The sequence below is a fragment of the Gopherus evgoodei genome, chromosome 16 (genome assembly GCF_007399415.2).
Source record: "Gopherus evgoodei ecotype Sinaloan lineage chromosome 16, rGopEvg1_v1.p, whole genome shotgun sequence".
NCBI lineage: Eukaryota > Metazoa > Chordata > Testudines > Testudinidae > Gopherus > Gopherus evgoodei.
The window spans coordinates 25450827-25474756 of NC_044337.1; the positions used below are offsets into that span (position 1 = coordinate 25450827).

General features: G+C 43.5%; 1 protein-coding gene across 5 annotated transcripts in view; it reads left to right on the forward strand.

The window, feature by feature from the left end:
* MVB12B (multivesicular body subunit 12B) overlaps positions 1–23930 on the forward strand; it is a 100743-nt gene that overhangs the window by 43801 nt on the left and 33012 nt on the right. For all 5 annotated transcript variants that reach the window (XM_030535657.1, XM_030535659.1, XM_030535656.1 and 2 more), the window contains one exon: positions 8160–8257. In XM_030535657.1, coding sequence (XP_030391517.1) covers positions 8160–8257 — 98 coding nt within the window. The remainder of the gene's footprint in view (positions 1–8159; positions 8258–23930) is intronic.

A 23930-nucleotide genomic window follows, 5' to 3' on the forward strand; every position in this document is an offset into this window, starting at 1 on the left:
ACTTTCAAGCTGGGTAAATTAAACTCAGAGAGTTGATGAGATTTGTTTTTTCTTCTCCCTTTTCGGCAGCTGTTATATTCTGCTTGTTTAAATGTATCTGATCATAAACAAATCCTCCATACAGAGCAAGCGCTAAGAGCTACACTCTGCAGTGAGCCCTGTAGTTTGGACTGGGGCTTTCGTCCTCTAGACCAGGCACTCCCTGTAATGACTCTCTATTTTTGTTCCATTTACTCCTGTTTAGAAGTGATTATTGTAGTTTGAGGAAAATAATCTTGACTCTAGTGTCCCGTGTACTCAGCATGTGGGTGTGAGCAGAAGTGAGGTCATGCTGAATAAAGGTGCATTGTGCCACCACTGTGGGCGTGTGCCTCTCCCCCTTTCCCAGCTGTGAGAGAGTGGTGGGTAAATCTACAATTCAGTGGAAAGAATCACTCTCTCCCTTCTCCGCTCTCTCATGCAGAGGGGCGGCTCTAAATCTGAGAATGGTACCCCCAACGCTCAGTAATTTTTTGAGAAATAGGATATTTTAGCAGTTTGGAATGAGATGAAATACTTACCAGGCCCATATGTTGCTTGTTTTAGGTAAAGGGTCAGTGAGGTTGTAGAAAGTATTTCAATATTTGGGTTTCTATGATTAGAATAGATTGTCTGGAATGAAGGCTGTTCCCTAGGTAATTCTCAGCCTTCCAGTCTTTGTTTCTCACTGCAGCGCTTTCGCCTGTGAGGTAGGTGTTGTAGCATTGCAATGCTCACATGCAAGAAAAGTTAAGAGCTGTGAGTAAATATCATAGATGTGATTTTTGGATATTATGGAAATCTGCTTTCGTGTTTTCTGTAAACTGTAACTTGAGACACGTATCCTGAGACTTAAGCACTTGCTTAAGGACTCCTTTGACTTCTAGCCATGTGGCATGCACACGTATTTTTAAGGACACACTCTTTCCCAGTCTAAATGCTGGGCTTGAAACTGCTATCTTGTGGGTGGATTTTTAGTTTTTGTAGCCTAGTGTACAATGGCAGTATCCTGCTCTGGGAAAGAGGTGAGAACTTTTGGTAACAGTCATTGAATGTGGAAGATGATGCAGGTTTATTTGGCAGTATTTCTATGTGGCTCTACAAATTTTGCATCACAGTTCTTATGTGCATATCAGATAAATGATGGACGTGCACATGGCACCCCAAAGTGCAGCACTGCTTCTAGTTAGTGTTATACAACATGGTTTTAGTTTACTAAATTAGCATGAGTCAGTGTTCTGTATCTTGACTGACTTCTATACCATGTTGCACCTGATCTGATTGGAAGCTAAAGTCACCATGTTTACTCTGGTGTCCATTGCGATATTTTGGATTGAATTCTGAAGCTTCCTTTGCTCTCTGGCATTTTCCCTTACAATCCTTTGTTACTTTTTATAAGTATTTGCTCCCTAACTTCAGAAGCAATTCATCACCTTCATACAGACTGTCATTAATAATTGTTGTTTGGAACTGTTGGGTATCCTCTGGCCTGTTTGTGGGAGTGCCTCTAAAATACGCACCTGAAAACTGGCCATAATATGTGCATTACACACACTTCTCTCTTGATGGTCTCTGGCTACTTTGCCTATCACATGCCATTTTTGTTGCTGCTGTGTGTTGAATTGTTCCAAGAGTTTAATGAGTAAAAGAGCAGCTGAAGTAGAGAGTGGTTAAATCAAACCTGCACTGAACTGTTGTTGTTTGATACCACCATGGAGTGTTCTGGAATTGTCAATATTTAATTGTTTGAGAAAATGTTTTGCCAGAATCTGTGCATCTTGGTGCCCATCTTAAATCAATCTGGTTTCACGTGCCAACGTTTAAGAGAATTGTTTTGAAAGCCTGATTCCCAGTCTCAATGGAGTAGGCATTCCTCAGTCTCCAAAGTCCATCTTGTCGCTTTAGTAATATAGAGGGGGGGGCGACTTTTTTTGATGTGTGTGTGTGTGGCAATGCTGAAGAAAAATAATTGGCATTCGTGTATGTTAATGTGAGTTGCTGTTCCTTAATATGAGAGTTTCCACTAAAGTACTAATAATTACTGTTAATACCTTTCAGTGGAAACTTTCAGAGTAAACGAGCAGTGGTTGAAACAGTATTTAATGGCATGCTGCTGGCATGATAAGAATGCAAATATGCGTTATTAGCCTAATGATTTTGCTGTCGCCATGGCTGTGCGGCAACACTGTTGTGAATATGTCATGCAGCACCCGTGAATTTGGAAAGTGTGTCAAAACACAAGTTCAATTAGTTTGCTCTAATTGTGGCTCTAGAGAGTTAGTAACTATATCACTCCTCATTAAAAGAGATTTTCTTATAGGGATTAATGTAACATGCAAAGGAAAGTTTCAGAATTCCAGAGAGGAGCTGGCTTCTGAGACAGGGAGGCCGTAGGTTGTACAGGTCCACAGCCCTGACTGCGCGCCGTGCACTGCTGCCTTAGCCTGAGGAGCCCTGAGGCTCTGGTGCGAAGAGCAGGTTTGAAAACCTCTGAGATCTCTCTCCCCACATAGGGAGGAGGGAGACAGAACAAGGGCAATGAAGGGTCCCTAACTCAGGAATCCCAGGTCCTTCCCTTGGGACACTGGTTCTGCTGGCTAAGCATGATTTGCACCCTGCTGAGCCCCCTAGGGCAGGGGTCGTCAGCCTATGGCGCACGTGCCAAAGGCAGCACGCGAGCTGATTTTTACTGACACACTGCTGCCGGACCTGCTCAGCCCGCTGCCTGTCTGGGTGAACGGACTTATAGGCCGGCAGCAGTCTGAGCAGGGCCGACAGCCCGGACCCCAGCTGGCCAGTGGCCGGAACCCCAGACTGGCAGCGGGCTGAGCGGCTCAGTATGCTACCGGTCTGGGGTTCTGTCCACCGGCCCCTGCCAGCCGGGGTCACAGCTGCTGGCCCTGCTCAGCCTGCTGCATTCTGGGGTTCCGTCAGGGCCCCTGTAAATGTAAATTTTATTACTGGTATGCGAAACCTTAAATTACTGAAGACATGGCACGCCACTTCTCAGAGGTTTCCGACCCCTGCCCTAGGGTGTGTCTGCTCCCAGCACAGACTCTCCCTAGCTCCGTTCGAGCTAGCGTGCTAGCAATGCCAGGTTGTGGCAAGGTCGGTGGCATGGGCTAGCCACACAAGTCCAAGCTCACCTGACCCCCTAGGTGTGAGCTCAGGTGGCTAGCCCAAGCCGCTGCCTGTGCCACAACATCCACACTGCTGCTGTTAGTGCGCTAGCTCGAGCAGAGCTAGCACGAGTTTGTCTCCCCACATTGGGAGTGGTGCCGCCCAGCTGCAGTGCAGACGTCTCTTATGAGCCCTGCCAGGAAGGGTGAGCCAAGAGCAGACGCGATTTGACATTTCAGTGTAGAGCTTGCTTCACAGCAGCAGCTGGCGCTGACAATGGCTGTCCCTCCCCGTGTCCTAGAGCAGTGAATGTTCAGCTGAGTCTGCATTCTTGCCCTGAGGGTGAGTCACAGCGCTGGCTCCATTGGCAAGCCTGTGGCTGTGTTCTCCACACAGTGCAGAACTGGCAGCACCACTGCTGACCACTAGCATTGCTGCTTCCCTCTCTGACGCAGCCAGCAGTGCAGCCAGGGCTCTGCACTGGATAGTAGCAGCATGGTGAACTGCACTGCCCCGTCTCCAGCCCGCCTTTGCCAGGCACAACTCCTGAGAGGAAAGATGAAAGGATCAGGGGCTGCCCTAGGACTTGGGAGACCAGGGTTCAGTTCCTTGGCCCAGCACAGGCTTTGTTAGTGACCTTGGGAAAATCAAAGAAAATTAGAAGCCTAAAAACCTTTGAGGAGCTGGGCCATGGTATCCCCGCTCCCTTTGCTGAAGGGCATTTAACAGTCATAGCAACACAGACCCCAGTTGTGCACTGCAAGGGAGCTCATGTCCTTAGTCAGGCTCTGTGTGAAAGAAATTCGACATTTCAATAAAAGTCCGAGCTCTCTGGACTAACAAGAATGGAGTTCAAGAAACCTCCCTCAGTCTGGCGTCTCTGAATAGGACCCATAGTATGTTAAGTGCCCGCAGAGCTTTCCTCTTGTATTTCTAATAAAGGGATTATACCTAATTCCTGTTTTGCTGTCTGAACATGCTCTTCCTTCCTGGGAATGGGGTGCAAGTTCTTCAGCTCACAGGTGAGCAGCTGCTGATGGGTTAAAGTCTAATTATTTAAATCTTCTAGGCTTTCCTCCCAGCTCTGTGATAATTTGATGAAGAACTTCACCCTAATTAAATATTCAAATGAGAAATAAGTGTCAATATGGCTTCCCATTGCCTGGAATGATGATTAATTGTATTCAAAACTCTAGTGGCCACTGTAATCTAAACCGAACCGTTGTTCTTGGTTATTTCTGCAACACATTTGCCATGTTTTTGTTTTAAAATTTAAACTAGTAATTGATTTGCCATATGCTACAGAGCTGCACATGCTTTCATGATATGTGTTTAGGAACTTGGGGAGTTTATAATTGGGATTTTCTTGCTTTTTTCAATGGCAGCCTATTTTTTTTCCTTCTACAATGCAAAATGATTTGGCTTTCACAACCCATAAGGAAAATTCATTATGCAATCAAGTTAGTAGGTATGAGTTATATTGATCCTGGCCAAATGTTTGCATTAATTTAAAATAAATTAGACTGTGTTTCCCTCCCCCACACCCCGCGTGTCACATTTTTTTTTAATTAGAATTTAAAGTTCTGATCTTGCACTAGAAATGGCACTATCTCCTGTGCTGTAGTCTTGAAACTCCATTTCCTCCTTGGAGAGGCCCTTAAATACTCCAATCCCTGCACCAAGTTTTATTCTAAATGATGAAATCCCATTTGGCTATCAGAAAGAATGGATGCTTACAATAGAGCTGAGTGAACAAGGGAGAGAGAATCCAAAAACATTTGTCTATATTTGAAAACCTCCTCCTATTAGCCGGTGCCCATGATTCAGTATTATTAAATTAATACCCCACTAACATTTGAGGTGCCATCACTACACATGGGCATGTGAAAAGAAAGTTACGGGCTTGAATGCTCACCAAAAGCAAGTTTCAAATTGTGGGTTCAGAGTTTAACTTTGGTGTATTTAAGATTAAGAATAAACTGGAGATGATGCTGAGATATGAGCCAAGAGCTGGATATGTGCTTCTCTACTACCACGCTCAAGTGTACGTGAGCTGAGTCTGTTTGAGTCAGAGCAGTTCATTTTAATGACGCTGGTGGAAGATATATACCATCTTAGCGTATGGCACTTATGAAACCTGGTGCTTGGTGTGAATTGCCAGGAAATTGTGGTGATAGTCGGGTACTTTGTTCATTTTGGTATGTCCCAACCCAAGGATTGAATGAAATTCTTATTTGAAGGCTCTTGGGTATATGGAAGGTCATGGTATCAACAACTTATAATTTGCTTACACAATGTACACTATGAATTACTCTGATAGACCCATCGTTTTTAGCCCAGTTGGTTGCTAAGATATGCATGTCCTGCCTCTGGAGTGTGGGCTGGCTCTGTCTTTTGAGGTCGTTTGCTGAAAAGTACTCTCCCCATGGAGAAGATCCAGCATTTCTGTCAACAGTTGTTAATCTCTGGTGACTTCCATGTGCTCTGTACTCCTGATTTCATCGGGCTACAGGAAGCCTTTACATTGTGTTGCTCAGAGATGTGCCCTTTGGAAGTCTGACTTATTTTCTCCCTGTGAATCTCCCTTTGGGGTTACTGTTTATGCACGTGGAAGAAGAGAACGGACCCCAATGTGCACAAGAGACATTCAGGCATTCCTCACTGTTAATTGTCTGGATGACTCATCAGTAAATTCCTGGACAGTTTCATTAAAAACGGAAGGAAAAGTGCATAACGCATAGAAGTGGTGTAACTGGGCTGGGGCTGGTACTGGCAAAAAGCCCCACCTGGGCAGAGTTTTCAATAGAAAACGGTTGGCTAAATTTGAAAATGTTTTCACATGGCCTTTTTGGTTATTTGTTTTAATGTTTACTTGGAAATAGGTTTGGAAGTACACACTAATTCAAAGCAATGTTATACCTGAGGTTTGCAACCATTATCATTGTTTTTAAAGCTGTTTCTCTGGTTTGTAGGAGTGTGTCCTGTTTTTAAAGGTAGCTGTTTTCCAACAAATATTTAGTAAATAAAATTCCTTGGCTTGGAAAACAGGCCAGACATTCTCTGCTGGAAAGTACATGATGCTTTTCCCCCTCTAAATATGGCATTTGTGATGGGGAAAGCACTACCTTGTTTTCTGGCAAATGGCCACCGCAAAGTATCTTCCCTTGTTTGTGTAGCTTTTAAATGTATGAAATGGACAGCTGCTGCCTCTTTCCTTCATGCTAGACTAAGTCTTTGCTGTGAAGAGAGAAGCATCTTCATTACATGTGGCAACTGGGTCCAGAAGATTAATGATAACATTTAATAAAAATTCACACAGACCTAGAATCAGCAGTAGAAAATATAGATTTAAATTAAAAAGGAAAAGCTTGAATCTCCCATCAAAGCATATAAATCTATAGCTAGCAAATATCATCTCCTAATGAAATGTGTTCTGTAACTGAAGGGCTTTGGATGAAGCTGTCTCTCTAGTTTAGTTTAGTGACCACATTAATTGAATCAAGTACGAAGACTGGTTTAGGGGACAAAATAAAATCTTCTCTCTGCATTCACTTAGACGTATCAGGTGGCAGGAGAAGTTATGAAAATGACCTTTTCATATTCCACCCAAGGAGAGTACATTGGAGAGTTGGTCAGTTTGCCATTAATAGAGGAGGCCTGGATGGTAAGTAGGATCCAGCACAGGATTATGAAGCAGATGTCATGGGGCCATGATTCCCTGCCTGGTTTCTTGAACAGGGAGTGTGAGGAGCCATAAGGAGCATGGGACCTAGAAACTTACCCTCGTGAGTTAGTGGCTGTCAGGTTGAGGTTTAGGTTTTTTCCCTGTTGCCAAACAGCTGGTGTGAATAGTTACACCCCCAGACTCCAGATTTTGAAAATCAACTGCTTGCAAATGACCACAAGACAGAGCTTGCGTTTCTGGCCCTGGTACCTACTGGTACTGGGGCTCTCTAAGCATCACTTCCAGCTCCTGGCCTTTGGCAGATGGGGATTCTGGGAAACTTGCCTGCATTCTCTAGCCCACTCTCTACGCCATTCCCTACAGCATGTGCGGTTTTCTTTTAATAGTTCATAAATGCTGAGCTATTGAAATGGCCTCGACTTCATTTCTGCAGGCTTGTTTTATTTACAGCATGTGCTGAAGTTAAGGCTTAACTAAAGTTTTTAAAATGGGGGGAGGAGGAGAAGGAGTAGCCTGGTGTTGCTGCCCCTATAGCCATGGCCTGTGCTGCTGGTGGCCATGTGCAGCTCTGCGGAGCGTTTTCCTGGGCAGGGTTTCGTTGGTCTCTCAAGGGCAGTATGGAAAGGGTGAGGTGGAAAATGTGGCTGCCCCTCTCTGAGTGTGGGGCTGGAGGAAACCACCTCATACATTTGGGTTCTGTTTGGAGCAATCAAGCCTGAGCTGCTGAGGGGAGGATGCAGTGGGCTGTCAAGTTTAAAAAACATCTGCCCAGGGACTGTGTTTGTGAATGCAGCAAGATTGCAGTGCTTTACCTTACAGATAAATCCAAACCCACAGTTATAATAGACATCCACTGACTGCTTGAAAGAAACACATTTAACTCCTTCAGTGCCTGCCTGCAGACTGTTAATACTGCGTCATGGGGACACTTCTCTAAAGTCAAGGTGATGCTCATGAAAAACTGACAGCTGCCCCATGCCACGCTGCTCTTGGGGGTGAATGGGTGGCTGGGTCTCTGTAGCAGAGTCATACCTTGCTCTCTTTTCTGCAGCTGCTCATGAATGTGCCAGCACTGGGCTTCTCGCCCACTGGGAGCTGGACTGAGATGCCAACACATTTCACTTAAGCTGCTGAACAAGTGGGGTAATAATGACCAAGTCACCAGTTCTGTCACTTTCCTGTGATTTGGGCCCACTCTGCCTTTTGCAGGCAGCATTGCGGTTGCTGTTTACCACTTGAGCTCACAGGAATAATCATCAGTTTAAGGAATGGGGTGATAGCAGCACCTTCTCCTGCTCTGTAATAATATCATCTCCATTCCCCCTCTCTTCACTAGGCACATATCTCTGACGCTTCCCGCGAGCTTTCGAGGCAAAAGTAACAACTCCCGACTCGACTTTGAACACCAGCACTCAAATGTATATGCCATATCAGGTAAGCTAGCGCATGCAATAATGACTCTTTTGTACTCTGCTCTGTCAGTTAAATCAGAAAGTCTAACCAAATAAAGCAGTCCTGGCTGCATAAAAAAGAAAGAGGTGTGGGATCAATGCACTGGACTTCCAAGATTTCTGTCACTCAAGCATCAGAAACATGTGGGATGCAAAATAGTTCCAGAGAATGTTCAGGCACAACTGTTACTAACAGTGAGTGTCATTGTTCACTGGAAACAATGGTGCCAGGAGTGGGATTTCTAGGTAGTTTTTGTCAGTCTAACACCTCTGGTTATCTTTCTTCCTCTCCCCTTTGCCCTGATCCTTACCTTACCTCCTCTTATTTACCTCATAAAACCAATCTCTTCTTTCCATATTTACAGGACACTTCTCTCCGTGTGATAAGCCCAGTTTCTGCATAGACAGTGCTCCTGTTTCTTCCCACCCTCACCCAAAAAACAAACAAACCCACCACATACGTAGTAAAAATAACTGAACTCCTGCAGACTCAGTGTGTCGTGTGCGGTCATGGCATAGAATTTTCTCACCACCTCTGGGATAAATCAAAAACTAGACATTGTTTGGTTTTAAGGGTTTTGTTGCTTTTAGAACTTCTCTAGCCTTTTTTTTTGTTTTTGCATACTCTATTTCCCTCCATTATCTGCAAACTCCAGAGTGGCCTTAATCTCACTCTCTTCAGGAGCATTGGGGCCTTTCATGATCTTTCCCCAGATTTCTTGGATATTGGAGGAGAGAGGCACACCAGAATCCCAGGCCCTATTCCTGTATGTAATGTTGAGTCTCTAGTCAGAAAATGGCACCATTTGCCATCTGGGGCAGGCCTACAGATACTAGAGCTAGTCAAAAGTCTCCAAATTTCAATGTGGAAAAAAAGTCAATGAATATTTTTCCTGATTTTTTTCCTCACACTAGCTTTAGTGTGCATGTTAATGAAAGAACAATTAAAATACATATGTAAGTACCATAAACAGGAACTAGACCGTGCATGTGTATAAATGAAAATAACCAGCGAGCACAGCATATCTTGGTTCCTGCACGCAACCCGTCTCAGTACTAGGCTTAAAGCTCGGCCTGTGCCGACACCTATGCAAACCCATTTCAGGAGAACTTTTGTCTACAGATTCTTTATTTCTGTGGTGATGTTTAAGCCAACCCCCCCCACAAAAATGGCCATACTGGGTCAGACCATTGATCCATCCAGCCCAGCATCCTGTCTTCTGACAGTGGACAGTGCCAGATGCTTCAGAGGGAACGAACAGAACAGGCAATCAGCGAGTGATCCAGCCCCTGTCATCCAGTCCCAGCTTCTGGCAGTTGGAGGTTTAGAGACACCTAGCACATGGGGTTGCATCTCTGACCATCTTGGCTAATAGCCATTGATGGGCCTATCCTCCATGAAATTATCTAATTGGTTTTTGAGCCCAGTTATACTTTTGCCCTTCACATCGTTCCCTGGCAACCCAGCTTGACTCTCAGATACCAGGCTGGAATTGCATGGCTGCTGCTAGGAGGTTGTGAGGGGAGTTTTTATAAATATAACATCTCACAGAGCCAGTCACTGCGCAGCCAAGAGCAGTGTAGTCTGGAAGTCATTTGCAGTCCACAGCAACAATAAATGGAGTGGTCCTACAAACTACTGAATAATGTTATGTATTATGTGCCAAGATGGCATTCTTTATGTTAGCTGTCTACATACGGGGGGGGAGGGGTGTGTTTGTGTGTGTGTCATAAAATCATATCCTGCACTAACAGCTACAGTTCAGAATAATATCAGACTTAAATTATTTTCTCAAAGTGCTTTTCCTAGACTAATTTCAGGCCTTTAAAACTGTTGTGGTAATCTTGGTGAAAAGCTAATTAGCCTTAGTGTTCCCTTAATTGTGTCACTTTCACAAAAGGAGGAAAATATCTGGCTTCAAAATTTATTGAGCCAAAATGTGGCCAGGAAATTGGCTGCCTCACTAGGTTATGGTGGATTTACAGATCTGATTGAGACCCCAGGAAAACCAGCCATGAAGACAGTGGGTGTAAGATAGAGTAGGTAGTCCTTTCACATCCTAAGGGAGGAAAAAGTGGCAAACCTGTGCCATCCGCAGGATCTTTCTGTTAATGATGAGTGACACTTCTAACATAGGAACATGGCATTAATTCCTATACCATAATCAAATGGTTATTTAAAAGGTAATCGCTTGCTAAAATTGCAGCTTCAGATTCCTGACTATGTGGAATATAACAATGGCATAATTCATGTCAGGACTGCTTTTTCTCATTACTCTTCTGCCCTGATAGATTTGGCTATGTAGGGAAAGCATGTTCTTGTGCTCATATCACACAGTTCTAGGGGGAGGAAAGGAAGGTCATGAGTTCTCACTTGCTGACCCCTCATGAGCCCAATAGGCGCACGCAGGCAGAGAAGCAATATTTCTGCCTGAAAGCTGCTGGAGAGCCCCCTTGGTAGTAGGAATTCCTGGAGACTGCTGCTTCCGGCAGCAGATCGAGCTTGGAAAGATGACCTATTTTATACAGACCCTGAATATTTCACCAGATGTTTACAGGCAAAGTGCAAAACAAGCCTATAAAACCAGGCAAAGCAATAGGCCTCAATGTTTGCACAAGTTTCAATCAAAGTATGTAACTTTTTTTTTTCAGACTGCCAATCCTCCTCCAGGCATATTGTAATACAAGCTGCAGTGCTTACATCTGTTGTAATGGCTACTGCAGCTGTGAAACATTTCCATAGAAAAGGTCTAGTAATGTGAAACATCCTGTGCATTGGCAGGAATCTTTGTTTGCCTTCTGACCATTGCTGCCTTTTCAGCAGCCTTGATTAGGTGCTGTCTGTGACAATTCCCTCCGTGTGCTTTACATTATAAAGGTACGTTTAGCATCAGGACACAGAGGTAGCCATTCAGAAATTTCCTGTTCTGTCTATGTAATTTGCAATCAGTCGGTTTTATCTACATTACAGCATTAGTGTCTTGCTACAGGACTATGGTAACAGGAAACTTACAAACGTACACACCTAATTCCTCTGCTGAGGTCTAGATTTGCACAGGTAGGATACTGGTTGTGACATGCTGCAGATCTTGCTCTCGCTCCTTGCAGTTTAAGAGCTCGTGTCTAAGGAGAGACCGCAGTAGATACTGGCAATGAAGCAAAGTCCTTCAAAGGAGAATGGCTAGATCTGTTGAGTGGGAATCAAAATGGACTGAAAATCAAGGCTGGCCTGGGAGGGAGCTTATGGAGCCTGGATGTTTTATTGGGCCAGTCAGCGTTGGATTAGAAGTAAATACTGTGTCCCCAGCTGCTTATTGGGGTTCTGCAAATGCTGCCTCTTGCTTCGAGCTGTTTCCACATGCTGGTAGCTGCTGTGTGCCAGGCTCTCCCTGGATCCCAGTGCTATTGAGGAGCAGAGCAGTATGCTGCAGTGTTTGAGAAGGTCCAACACCTTTCATTGGAAGTCTGAGTCCTCACCAGTTGCTAACTTGTAGCATTCCCAACCTGCACACATGTGAGCCAGACTCCCTGTTCCTTTTCAGTTGGTTAAAGGTAATTCTGTAACTGTTTACAGGTAGCTGCATTGTTCTTTCAAGTCTCTTAGCACTAGCAGAAATGTAGTACAGTATCTGGACTATTTAGTGGGTCCAGATATTGGTTTGCTAAACAGTCAATGGGACAGTAGCAGATAGGCATCTGTGAAATCTGTTGTCTCTCTGACTACCTATTAGCTCAAAAATGTCTTGTGAAAGGGACAATAACAGGGCTTTCCCCTGAACCTCAGAGCCAAGGAAATTCTGAGTTAGCCATGTTCCATATTCTCTCAGTGCAGGGTTCTGGCATTGGCCTGTGATATTCTGAGACCTAAAACTTCATTCAGGATGATTATCAGTAAATAAAGGATTTAAAAAAAAAACAAAACTCTTGCAAGAAAGTTGTAATGAGCAAAGACACCACCACTAAAAGCCAGGAAAGTCGGATTGCTTTCTGTCATAGTGTCATGGTTTTCCTTTAGCATAATCCCAGACTGATTTTGCCTTTCTGTCCCATTCTCTCTTTTGCGGCCCTGAGTGACACATTGTGTTGATGATTTGTCATTACCAGGCAGTCAGTTATTTAAAAATGCCTAGTTTATAAAGGATTAGGGATTTACTAAGCACCTTCCAAGTGTGGCTTTGCCTGTTGCATCATGATTGTGACCTAAAATATATAACAATAGCTAGCAGAGTGGTGGAAGGGAGGGGCAACGTCCTTCTTTCGCAGATTAAGCCAGTCTCTAACCATTAGGGCTTCCTTTGCAGCATCTACTGCTGGTCACTGTGGGAGACCATGTACTGGGCCAGATGGCCCTTGGGTCTGATCCAGTCTGCAGTCCCTGTGTTCCTATCCAGTCATTTGACATCAGCATCTCTGAAAGCTTGCTTACTGCATCTTTCGTAATGACCAGTTGCTCAGGTGAAAGCCTGTGTGTACAGTGGGCCTTTCCTGCCTTTGGTAGTTACAGTTCATGTGGCATTAGCAACGCCTCCAGAAAGTTGGCTAGGAACTGCTGTGGGAAAGTTAGATTGCCTAGAGAGAAATCCTCCAGGAGGATGGAGCCGGCGTGTTGGGCTGTACTTTCATTTTCCAGCCCCCTGCGGAGGCCAGCTTACGTGGGATACTGCTGATTTCTGCAGGCTCCTGTTAGCAGTGGTCAGAAGCGATCGGTGGCTAATGCTGCTGATGGAGAGGTGCTGGCTCACTGAAATGGGAGTTGTTCTTCTCACACAATTCGACATCATCCTAGGAAAGGAAAAGCAATTCCAAATAATTAATGATTTTTGAATATCTGCTTTCCTCCCATTGCAATTTTAATTTAGTCCTCATTTAAATAGCAGATGGGCAGTTAATCAGTTTCATAATATGTGTAATTATCTTCGTCATCCATATTGATAATTTCAGCCAATTCTTTTTAAAGGAGGGTGGAAGGGAATCTGTGTATGTTACACCAAAGAGGATAAAAAAGAGCACATGTGGTGTATGTTCTGAACGTACCTAGCCAGGCCCTGCCCTCAGATGGTGTAAGCTGGCATGACAACATTGGGTCTGACCATTGTGTCTGTAATAATTAAATGACTTCAGATCCATAATGGAGGTGAAAATAGAGCTGAAAGTTGTTGGTTAGTTGGTTGATGGGTTGATGTTTGGACATTTTCACTCTCAGCAATTAAATGTTGAGTGGCAGAAAAAAATAAAAAAAGATTCTTGATTGCAAGTTAGAGCAATGAATAAATTAATCTTTAAGATTTGCTGTACGTAGAAAAATATGGACCCAGATCTGTAATGCTGCTCAGGGAGTTCCCTGTACATAGCTCTGGTGCAGGATCAGGGCCTCTGTCTGGAATCACTTTGTTCTTCTTCTTCACACAGAAGATGTTTTTTCCCCGCCATGTCGCACCCATTTTTATAGCCAGGATTATTTATGACTGGATCTGCAAAGAGTCTCATGTGCTATTGAGAGCATGGCACCAAACAGCGGATCGAGTTTTATTCGATGTATTCAAATGGCCACCCATTAGGACAGGGAATGCCTCATTCCAGACAGACCCATCGACAAGTGCTGCTCAGTATTTTACAACATAGTCCTTTTTCATGGCCTTCAATTTAATTAAGATGTTGTTGTGACTACATATTGCCTTCATTTCAGAGCTCAGCATCCCTGAACATATTGCTTTGGCTTATCAAAGCCACAAGGACAGAGAGAGAGAGCCCTCTCATGCAGCCGCAGATAATAGCATACAGGGAAAATTCCTGAATGAGGTGAAAAATTATTTATAATAATGATGCTCAAATAGAGGGGAAATAAGTCACTTTAAGGGTATATAAATTTGTACAATAGTGTACAAACAGCCATAGCTCGCCGTGTCTCACCAATCTATTCCTGCAAAGATTGAGAACAGCATCTAGCATAAAGAAAAATATAATAAGAAAACTAAGAAATGAATGGGCAGGGCTGGAGGATTGATCGCCCGGTGTATTTGTATATCCTGATGTAAAAGGTGCTGCTGACAGGTGGCCAGGTTTTCTCTGTATAAAACCATGTGTGTGCTGTCAGGGCCGTGCAAGCAGCCTTGTTTCGATTGATGAATTGCCTGCTTTCTTGATTAAACCTTCCGTCACTTAAGAAACAAAAGAGCCTGTGTTTGGATGGCAGAGTGGGACATGTCACAAAAATCTGTCTGCTTTACCTTTGTGCAGATGTTGGGCACAGACTGTAACATGTATTATTAAAATGAATGTGGCATTTACTGTGCATTATTTCTTTCCTGGGAGAAAGGACCTGTAAATTATATGCTAATAATAAGCTTTAACCCTTTCAGAAAGTAAGAGATTTAAGAGTGCAAATATTCCTGCAGTCTTCTCTAATTGGATGTGCTTTAATACCACTGTAGCTATCTCAGTGAAGTTAATAAACAGTGTGTTTCAGACCAATATGCTGATGCCCCTTGGGGATCTTGCCTCCAATAAGTTTTCTGCTGTGTAAGTGCCACTGAAACATAAACCTTTTGAATTACAAGATACTCCACAGAAAGCCCTCTTCAAATTCTGATTAGAGACGGAAGACATCTGCCTGCTCAAAGAGAGGCCTGTGGTGGGACAGGTTAGAGTCAGCCATGCATAAGACACACAGCGCTATCTGTTTTAGGAGCTTGGCATCCCGCTGCCCAAATTGCACCAGCTTTTAAAAACTAACATTCAGTCCCTGAGGAGCAGAGGTTGGCATGGAAGAGTGGCAGTGTATTGTGCCACTCACCAATGGCTGACCTGGCAAAGCCACATTCTGTCAATTATTTGTGATTTCTGCGAAATAATTTGCTGTATATTTGGGCAGTTCAACAGGACACATAATCATAGCTAGTGATCTCTCTGCTAATCCAGCCATGGCAAAGTCACCTCTGGGGAAAATGACTGCATAGGATTATCATTTATATTTTATGTGAAATTCCTCAATAGGCAACTTCTGAATCACATTTCACACAAGCTCAGTTTGTACACAACACTGTGTCATGCACCCAGATGGAAATTTATTTTTAGATAGATAGATAGATAGATATGGCACACACCAGATGGATCTTCATTAAGAAATGCTTGTAGCTTTTGGGGTTTGAACACGTGCTATCATGGTGTCCCTATAAAGACAGTATTATGCAAAATGTGGTGGACACTCTGCACAGGAGCCATCAGAATGTGCATATCATGTAGCCAAAGTCCCTTTGTGTGAATTTGAGAAGGACATAAACTTATAGAGATCACTGCAGCTGATTTTTACCTCAGCCAAAACTCTGGTTTCAGTGAGTGAAATCCTGCTCTTGTAGATTTTTTGTTTAGAAGAAACCTTCAGGTACCATGTTGATGATTCGCTTTGGACATAGCTGAGTTTGGTGCTCTTGAAGGATAAAATATGAGAACTGCTGGTTGTGGAAAGGCAGCAGAAAAAGGCAAAGAGCACTTTCATACATTGTTGGTCAGATAATTTCTAAAGAGCACTTGCCAGCTGTCAGCCCTAAACAATTAAAATATTTTGGTGCGTGTCCTTTAAAACAGATTAAGGGTATGGCTACACTTGAAATTTCAAAGCGCTGCCGCGGCAGCGCTTTGAAGTGTGTGTGTGGTCAGAGCGCCAGCGCTGGGAGAGAGCTCTCCCAGCTCTGCACGTAAACCACATCCCTTACGGGTGTAGCTAGCAGCGCTGGGAGCCGCGCTCCCAGGGCTGCGGCCCTGATTACACTGAGGCTTTACAGCGCTGTATCTTGCAGCGCTTGGGGGGTGGGGGGTTCCCACCCGAGCGCGAAAGTTGCAGCGCTGTAAAGTGCCAGTGTAGCCAAGCCCTAAGTTAATGTCATTGTGGCAGCTAGGTGGACGTTGTCTGTGATGGTGTTAGTCCATCACACAGAATCCAGAAGTGTATCTTGGCTACACTGGCACTTTACAGCGCTGCAACTTTCGTGCTCAGGGGTGTGAAAAAACACCCCCCTGAGCGCTGCAAGATACAGCGCTGTAAAGCCTCAGTGTAATCAGTGCCGCAGCGCTGGGAGCGCGGCTCCCAGCGCTGCACGCTACACCCGTAAGGGATGTGGTTTACGTGCAGCGCTGGGAGAGCTCTCTTCCAGCGCCGGCGCTCCGACCACACACACACTTCAAAGTGCTGCCACGGCAGTGCTTTGAAATTTCAAGTGTAGCCATACCCTAAATAAACTTTTTTTTTTTTAAAAATAGGGATAAGAAATTGACACCATTGCTAAATGTTACATTTGCAGAAGGGTTTGATTTAGTTACAGATCCCCTAGAAATCCACATCCATGGAGCCAGCATTAAAAGTGTTTGGTAAGCGTGCTATTTTTAGTAATTTGATTTATAACTAGATCCTTCAGAATTCTGAGATGCTGGGAGTTCACAGCAAATCTTGATACCAGTTATTTGTTGCCTAGACCAAAACTCACACTTCAGAATGTTTTATGCAGTTAGAGCACAATACCTGCATGTGAAGTGGGTTGCAACTAAGTACCAGTCAGATATACACTATTTCCTGATTTTTTTCTGATCCTCACTTTTTCTTTTCTTCCGCCTGGAATCCTGGATCTAATTGCAGTTTTCTAAAAATGCCCATTTCTAGTCTTGAATGCTTAGAGGTTTTATGTTTTCTTTGTTTGTTTGGGGATTTTTGGGGTGCCTGGGGAGGGGCGGTTAACTGAAGATGAAGGTCTCAACCAGCTTACTGTAAAGACACGCTGTGCTGTAGATCAGAGTTGAGATGGAATAGATCTGTCACATCCCTGAAAAGAGGCGCGTTATTCTACAGAATAGTTTTACAATTGTCTATAAGAAAATGAATGACACAAGCTCTAGCAGAGCGGAAATCCTTTGTTAGGCAGAGAACGGTTTTCTGCGTGCCTGACTTGTTTTATAGCATCAGAGATCTAGCGAGCTCCCGAGAAAGCAACACTCACAATTGGAAGGAAGCAGCTGCACTTGCCATTTTTTGCCCCATGCATCACCTGTAGGTGACCCATTTGGAAGGAGCCATGTAATAGAGCCGCAGGGGTGTTTCCAGTCTATGCTGTGCCTGGTTTCTGTAGTGCTCACACAATCACTTGTGCGATGTCTAGTTTCTCTGACTAAAATACAACATGTGAGAGGACAGTAAACATTCACTAGTGCCAGATTCAACTGGCAAGCCCGAGTGATGGTCACTAAATGCCTGACAAGTCCCTGCAGCTCTAGGAGGTGGGATATTGGCACTCCCCTCATGGCTAGCTTTGGTCCTTCTGGTGCTGGGATGCCTTTGGTTACTGCATCATCTGAATTCTTGAGACATCATCCATGGGTGAGGAGGAGAGCAGAGCAAATTCTGCAAAAAATGTCCATAAATCCTAGTTCCAAAAAGGGCCTGGAGTTCCCTGCACTCTCCAGCATCCTCCTCATTCCGCGACCGTCGTGAGTGACATTTTTGTTTGAAAAAAAATCCTCATAATTCCACCTGGACCCTCTCTGGGGATGATTGTGGACCGATGAGCCATCCATTCACGTAGTAGAAACAACTCTGTCTGTGTCACTTAGATGACTGCTCACCTTGCACAATTAGCAACTTACTGAGAGCAAATTGTCTAAGCAGCCATCTCAGCAGACCGCGGGCCAGCAGCCCATGGGGTGACACATGTTCACACAAAGCATTCGCCAAGTCACTTCAAATGCCAAATGCATTGAAATTCGTAGGGCTGGAGTCTCCAGTCTACTAAGACCTGTTTGCACAGCACATGGTGGCCTTAAAGCAGCCAGAGATTCCACACGGGACAAGTCCTCATTACAAGGGGAATCTGTGCTGCTGGAGAACTGGTCGAGTTAGCATAGACCCTTGCCACTGGGGTCGGGGCAGTGGGGAGCTGAGCTCTGCTATGCCTGATCATCTGCTGGAATAAGGGACTTTGCACCAGCACTGTGAGTTAGAGGAGGCACCTGCTGCCCTAGCGTACACCAGGCTGAGCAGGCCTGAATCAGGGAGCTGCAGCTTGCTCCCTTCAGCTGCCCCTGGCTCTGCACTCAGATGTAGAGGAGAACCAGGTCCTTAGACTGCTCCTAGCTAGTTTGGAAACAGACCAAGGGGCTAACTTTGCCCAGTTGTTTGCTGTGAATCGCCCCCTCTCCCCCCAGCTCTGCTGAGGATAGAGGGCAGCCAGTGAAGTGCTAACCCAGCTCCCGTCTCTCTCTGAGGCTGTCCTTAGCTGGGGCAGGCTGATGGTCTCGCTTTGGAACCACGAAGAAGCCCACACCCCACTTACTAAGCAGAGTCAGATTCCGGAGCAAGAGCTGCAGTTGTCTGGGCAGTGTCGTCCGGGTGTTTGCGGTAGGAAGAAGTTTGGGAGCTTCGATTCAGTGCTGTGGAGGGAAGAGAATACAATCAGATTTCGGTAGACGTGATAATCCCAACACAACTCTACAACTGCTAGTGCCAGAGAGAGCAAAGACATTGGAAACTCATCCTATTTATGATCTGGGGAACCATCGAAGCAAATGGATTCCTGAAATAAGTGCCAAGTTCCTTTCCTGGCTGGATAATGGAGATCTCCCTGGCAATGGGTAGCTATGAATTCCCTCTGCCAGGTGTGCTGCAGTTTATCGGGTTCTGGGAACACTTCAGGCATCGGTGAAATGTATGCTCTGAAGGAAAGAACAACCTTGGCATTAGCACAGGAATCAGTCTGGCTCTAAGTGTTCAAAGCTTTTTAAATCCAGTGATCTTTGAGTGAAACTGCTCAGATACCCCGGTGATGGGCAGCTTTTGAAAAACTTGGATGGATGGATGGATGGATGGATTGACAGCTGCCTCCCTTTCTCCTCAGGGGACATTTGGAATGGAAATAAAGCATACCAGTCTAGCGCCATACAGGTCTGGAGTCCCTGCACAATAAAGATTTTATTCTGCTCCCACATGCCTTCATCCATTGTGAACAGTTTGACTTCCCACAGCCCATCTCTGTAACACTGCTCTGAGTGTGGCATCCGCCTTTTTCTCCTGAAACTCCTCTGAAAGGGTTTGCCAACCCGTTGCCACAGAGCGGCCAGTTTGTAGAATAAAATCCCTACAAAAAGTTCAGCCTGTGACTGCTTTGCTCTCTGTCAGTGCCCACTTTGAAATTGCTATTGGCTCAGAGGATTCGGGAGCTCGTTGCATACGCCACATTAAAAAAACCTTCTTTTTAATTGGTTTTCCAGATTTAGAAAGAGAGGAAAATTAAATATTTCATTACATTTCCGTACCCTGTGCTTTTTTCCTTTTATAAAACATCAAGTTATCCATGCCACAGTACTGCCACGTCTCCTCAATATACATTTGGTTAAGGTATTGTATCTTTTATATGCATATAATGAGGACAGATGTTTTAATCAGAGGTTAGTCATTTATTTTTGCAAACTATTGTTTTGATTCATCATTTTTGCAGATAATTAAATGGTTCACTTGGCACAGTGTGTCTGCTGTATTAAAACAGGTAACTATGAAAAAAGAAAGATGCTATTTTTTGGATCACTGCACAAGAATTGCTTTTATCTTCATCTTTGAACATAGTTACTGGTTGTTTTGCATTACCCTCTTATGTTCAAGTGTTTGAGTGCACTCTGCTCTCTAGAGGTGAGGCCCTGTGCTGCATTTTGACATCCCAGCTTTTGAACTCAATGCATCTCTCCAAGAAGAGAAGCAGAACCAAATTTAAATTTTTGGCACTGAATTTTAAGCAGGAAGGTCAGTAATAAGACTGGTTGTGACGTTAGCAGTATGGCTTGGGCTCTGCATTGAAACCTCCCTGGGGCCAAGATTAAAGTCAGCCTCTGCCTTTGCCCTATTTCAATTTCCCCCCGTTTGGACAGAGAGAGTCCTGGACAATCTTCAAGAGTGTAGAAGGTTCCATTTATTGCCAACAATTGGTGGAGGGAGGCTGAGGTCTTGTGTAAAAGGCTTCACATGCATATTTCAAGAAGTAAAATCTCATTTATTTAGACAACGTATAGACATGTATTTACTAGGATATATGAGAGAGCGAGAGAGAGTGGCCTTCTAAAATCAGTTCTCCTGTTGCATATGGTTTTCTGTCTGCTTGCTGATGTGCAGTAATGTTCTGTGTCCTCCTTTGACAAAAAGTAAGCAACACTCTAATCTGGTCAGTGACCAGCTGGTGAATAGTGGAGCTCCAAGGTCTGCTATTAACAATATTATTTTTCAAACATGTAGATTTTCTGGTTAATTCAGTGAAAAAGGAAGGGTTTTTTATGTCAAACAGCTACACTTTGGAGGCTCATTTTTGCTTAGTTATGCAAAACTGTAAAAAGCCTTTGCTACAGCCCTGCTCCCTGTGTGTTTCTCTCCGTAGCTACATCTCAGCTAATGCATGAAGCCACAGTTTCGGTGTGAGTGCACAACTACACTCCTAATGTCCGTATCCATTTTTATAATGTCTTCAAAGGATTGCCTACTTCTCTCTCTTTGTCCAAGGATTTATCTTGATACCATCCTAGGCAATCTCTGAGCACCTCATAAGCACTGAGACAGGAAAATAATAATAAGCTCCCTGTCCCTCCCAAGGTTGCGGGTTTATAAGGTTTGGTTTGAGGGAAAGCTAACTTGGAAAGGTGGCATTTTGCATTAAGTTCCGAAGGTGATGAGGTCATTCTTGTATCTGAAGTCGAACGCCTGTTCCTGCCCTCACATAAGCCTACCTCTGTTGACTGACAATGCAGTTTTTCCAGTGCATCATAGTTACAGTGAGGCATGGGTGGTGACCATGGAGGCAACTGGACTCAGCCCATGGAGGGCTCTGGTTGTTAGGACGGAGACCTTGAACTGGACTCTGCAGCACACCAGCGTGATGTGCTCACTGCAACTCATGTTGCTATGCAGACAGGCTGCTGCATCTTGTACGAGTTGCTGGAGGAATGAAGCCTTCGAGTGGCGCTGCGATGTATTTGTTTTGCTTGTATGAGTACCATAGCTTAATTTTTTTTAATCGGAAGCTGCTGTGTAGTTTGGATATTTAAACAGTTATTAACCGAATGACAATTAACAGATTGCAGAGACAGATTTTCTTTTGAAAACCTCTGAAATTGAGTACAGTTTGCAAAACTATCACGGCATAGTAATGACAATGAATTTTGATTTCCCGGAACTGATATTAGACTCCTTATTAAACTATGTGCATCTGCTTTTAATTTACTCCAAATAATTGGAAAATGCAATGAAGCTTTCCAATTAAAGCATGGCTTTATGCTGTTTAATAATACCCCCATAATATTATAGCTTATGAAGTGACAGGTGAGTTGGTGTATGAATAAAACATAAAGGCAGCAATAAGGGACAGAAAACCGGAGACAGTTGTTGGGGATTTTAAATGCTGGATGTAATTTGCATATATTAATCTCTTCTTTTCAGCCTTATCAGGCGTTCTTCAGTATTTGAAGTTAAAATAGCGTTGACAGGCGGGAGTACGCTTAGTTTTTTCAAGGATTTATTACTTGTATAATTTCTGATCTTTAATAAGCAGATATGACTGATCCTCATAGTTCTATAGAAATCAGTTAATTGTTCCAGATGGCGTGTACTGATTATGCAAAATTACTTTTCACACCATTTTTTTTTTGTGATACAGTTTGGAGTAAAATTAAATTTTTTATAGCCTTCTTATCATGCTGTTTTACAGTGGTTTTTGCACAGAAGTTGAATTTAATCTACTCTATTACATTGACCAGCACAGTTACTCTAATGGAGCATTTTGTGATTTGACAAAGAATAATAGAGCACATTGCTCATTGTTCGTTACTGTGCTGCTAATAAAAAGGAGTTCCAGTGTAGAGAACCAGGCTGTTGTTTATGAAGAATACATAATTCACACAGTTAAAAATGCAAAATTATTACTGGGAGATGTTCTCTCTCTTTTGGGTAGAAGATCCAGGCAGAACAAATGAAAATAGCCTTGTTGCTACAGATTTCACCTAATAAAGAAGGATTTTTTTTTAATGACTGGTGCAGTTAAATTGTGTGGGGGTTTTGTTAGGAGAAGCAGTCATCCGAGTGGCATGCTCTGAGCCCTACTGAGAGGTGTCAATGATGGTGTTTTCCCTGATTAACGTAATCCGGATCACTCAATGGCATAATTTCATAATTGAAAAGCATTTATAAAGGTTGTTGGGTTTCATTTATCTAATTGAAAGCTGTTTATACAGAATAAACCACACACAACCCTCCCCCGCCCCATGCTAATAAGGTTATTGTGATTCATTTCGAATGTTGACTAAACTGTCAGATTATCACGAAGATCACGGCCCTGGTTTCCCTTCAGAATCAGAGATACTGGCATACGTAGCGGGATTGCTGCCTAGGCACCCCGGTCTGCCTTTCACCTTTGGCTGGCTCTTCCAGGAGCAGGGGGGATGGAAGCAGGGCAGCAGGCTTCCCCCACACAGCCGGCTGGTAATGCAGGTGGCTGTCCCCTCCCTGTGGAAGCTGGACAGCACCTAGGGAGGTGCCGTTTACCTTTACAGCCTTGTCATCTGTCTAAAGTATCAAGTAACGCAGCAGTTGTTCCAGAGCGCACGGTTGTCATTCACGCTCACTCATCTGCTGTGGTATGTTTGTCAGAGAACAATGCCAGAGTCTGTTTAACTTTCTTGTTACTTTTCATTATTTATCCTATGCTCTCACCAGCGGGACCTGAAGCTTTTCTTTTGCTGGCTCTGATCACCATATTTTATATGAATCGCATTGACGTTGGTGGGCAGTAGCTGGTTTTTCTCTCCATTTGACAAATTTTGGATGGTGGTTTCTTTGTTTTTGTGTTGTTTTAATTATCATGCCTTCTACCAAAACAAACAGCCACATCAAGCAATGTTCTCTCGGCTCTGAGTCACTCTGCTCATTCACTTCTGGTGTGGGCCACCAGTGGGAGCAAACAGCATTGGTAGTTGTGTGGTCTGAAAATAACATTGTTTTTTATTACACAGGCCAAATTTGGGCATAAAATCCTTAACTGTCACCTTTTAGACATTTATAAAAAGGCTGAAAGTATAGTCATGGTTGGATTTAATGAATCTTACTAATCTTTGAAAAGTAAAACAGCAAATGTTTAAAAAATTTAGTTTATAAAATTTAATTTCCCAGTTAAATTAGAGAATCAGGGATACAGGAAATGGTCTTTAAAAGAGTGCTTATTTTTAACTCACTAAAAAAAGACAAGTAATTAACTCAGCTATTAAAAGGCTTAAAATTTAACTTGTCTGTCCTGCAACTGGAAAATTGTTTTGTATATAGCTATTATATATATCAGATTAATGGTATAAATCAGAAATGATTAGAAAATATTTGTTCTAATGAAGTAATAATTTGATAGTAATGCTTTTCATCAGCATAGCTTAAGGCTACATTGAGTGGACAGACTTTATGTGGATTCTCTAATTTTAATCTTTAAAATGCTATCTAATGTCTCATTAAGACTTGCATATAATGTATCTTAAGTACAGTCATTAAATATAGTTTAGGGAGATTTATGTGCAGATATTGCTTAAAGATGTTTTAATAGGCCCATTTACTCTGATGATATTAATGATCTCTTAACACATATTAAGCTTCTAAAACT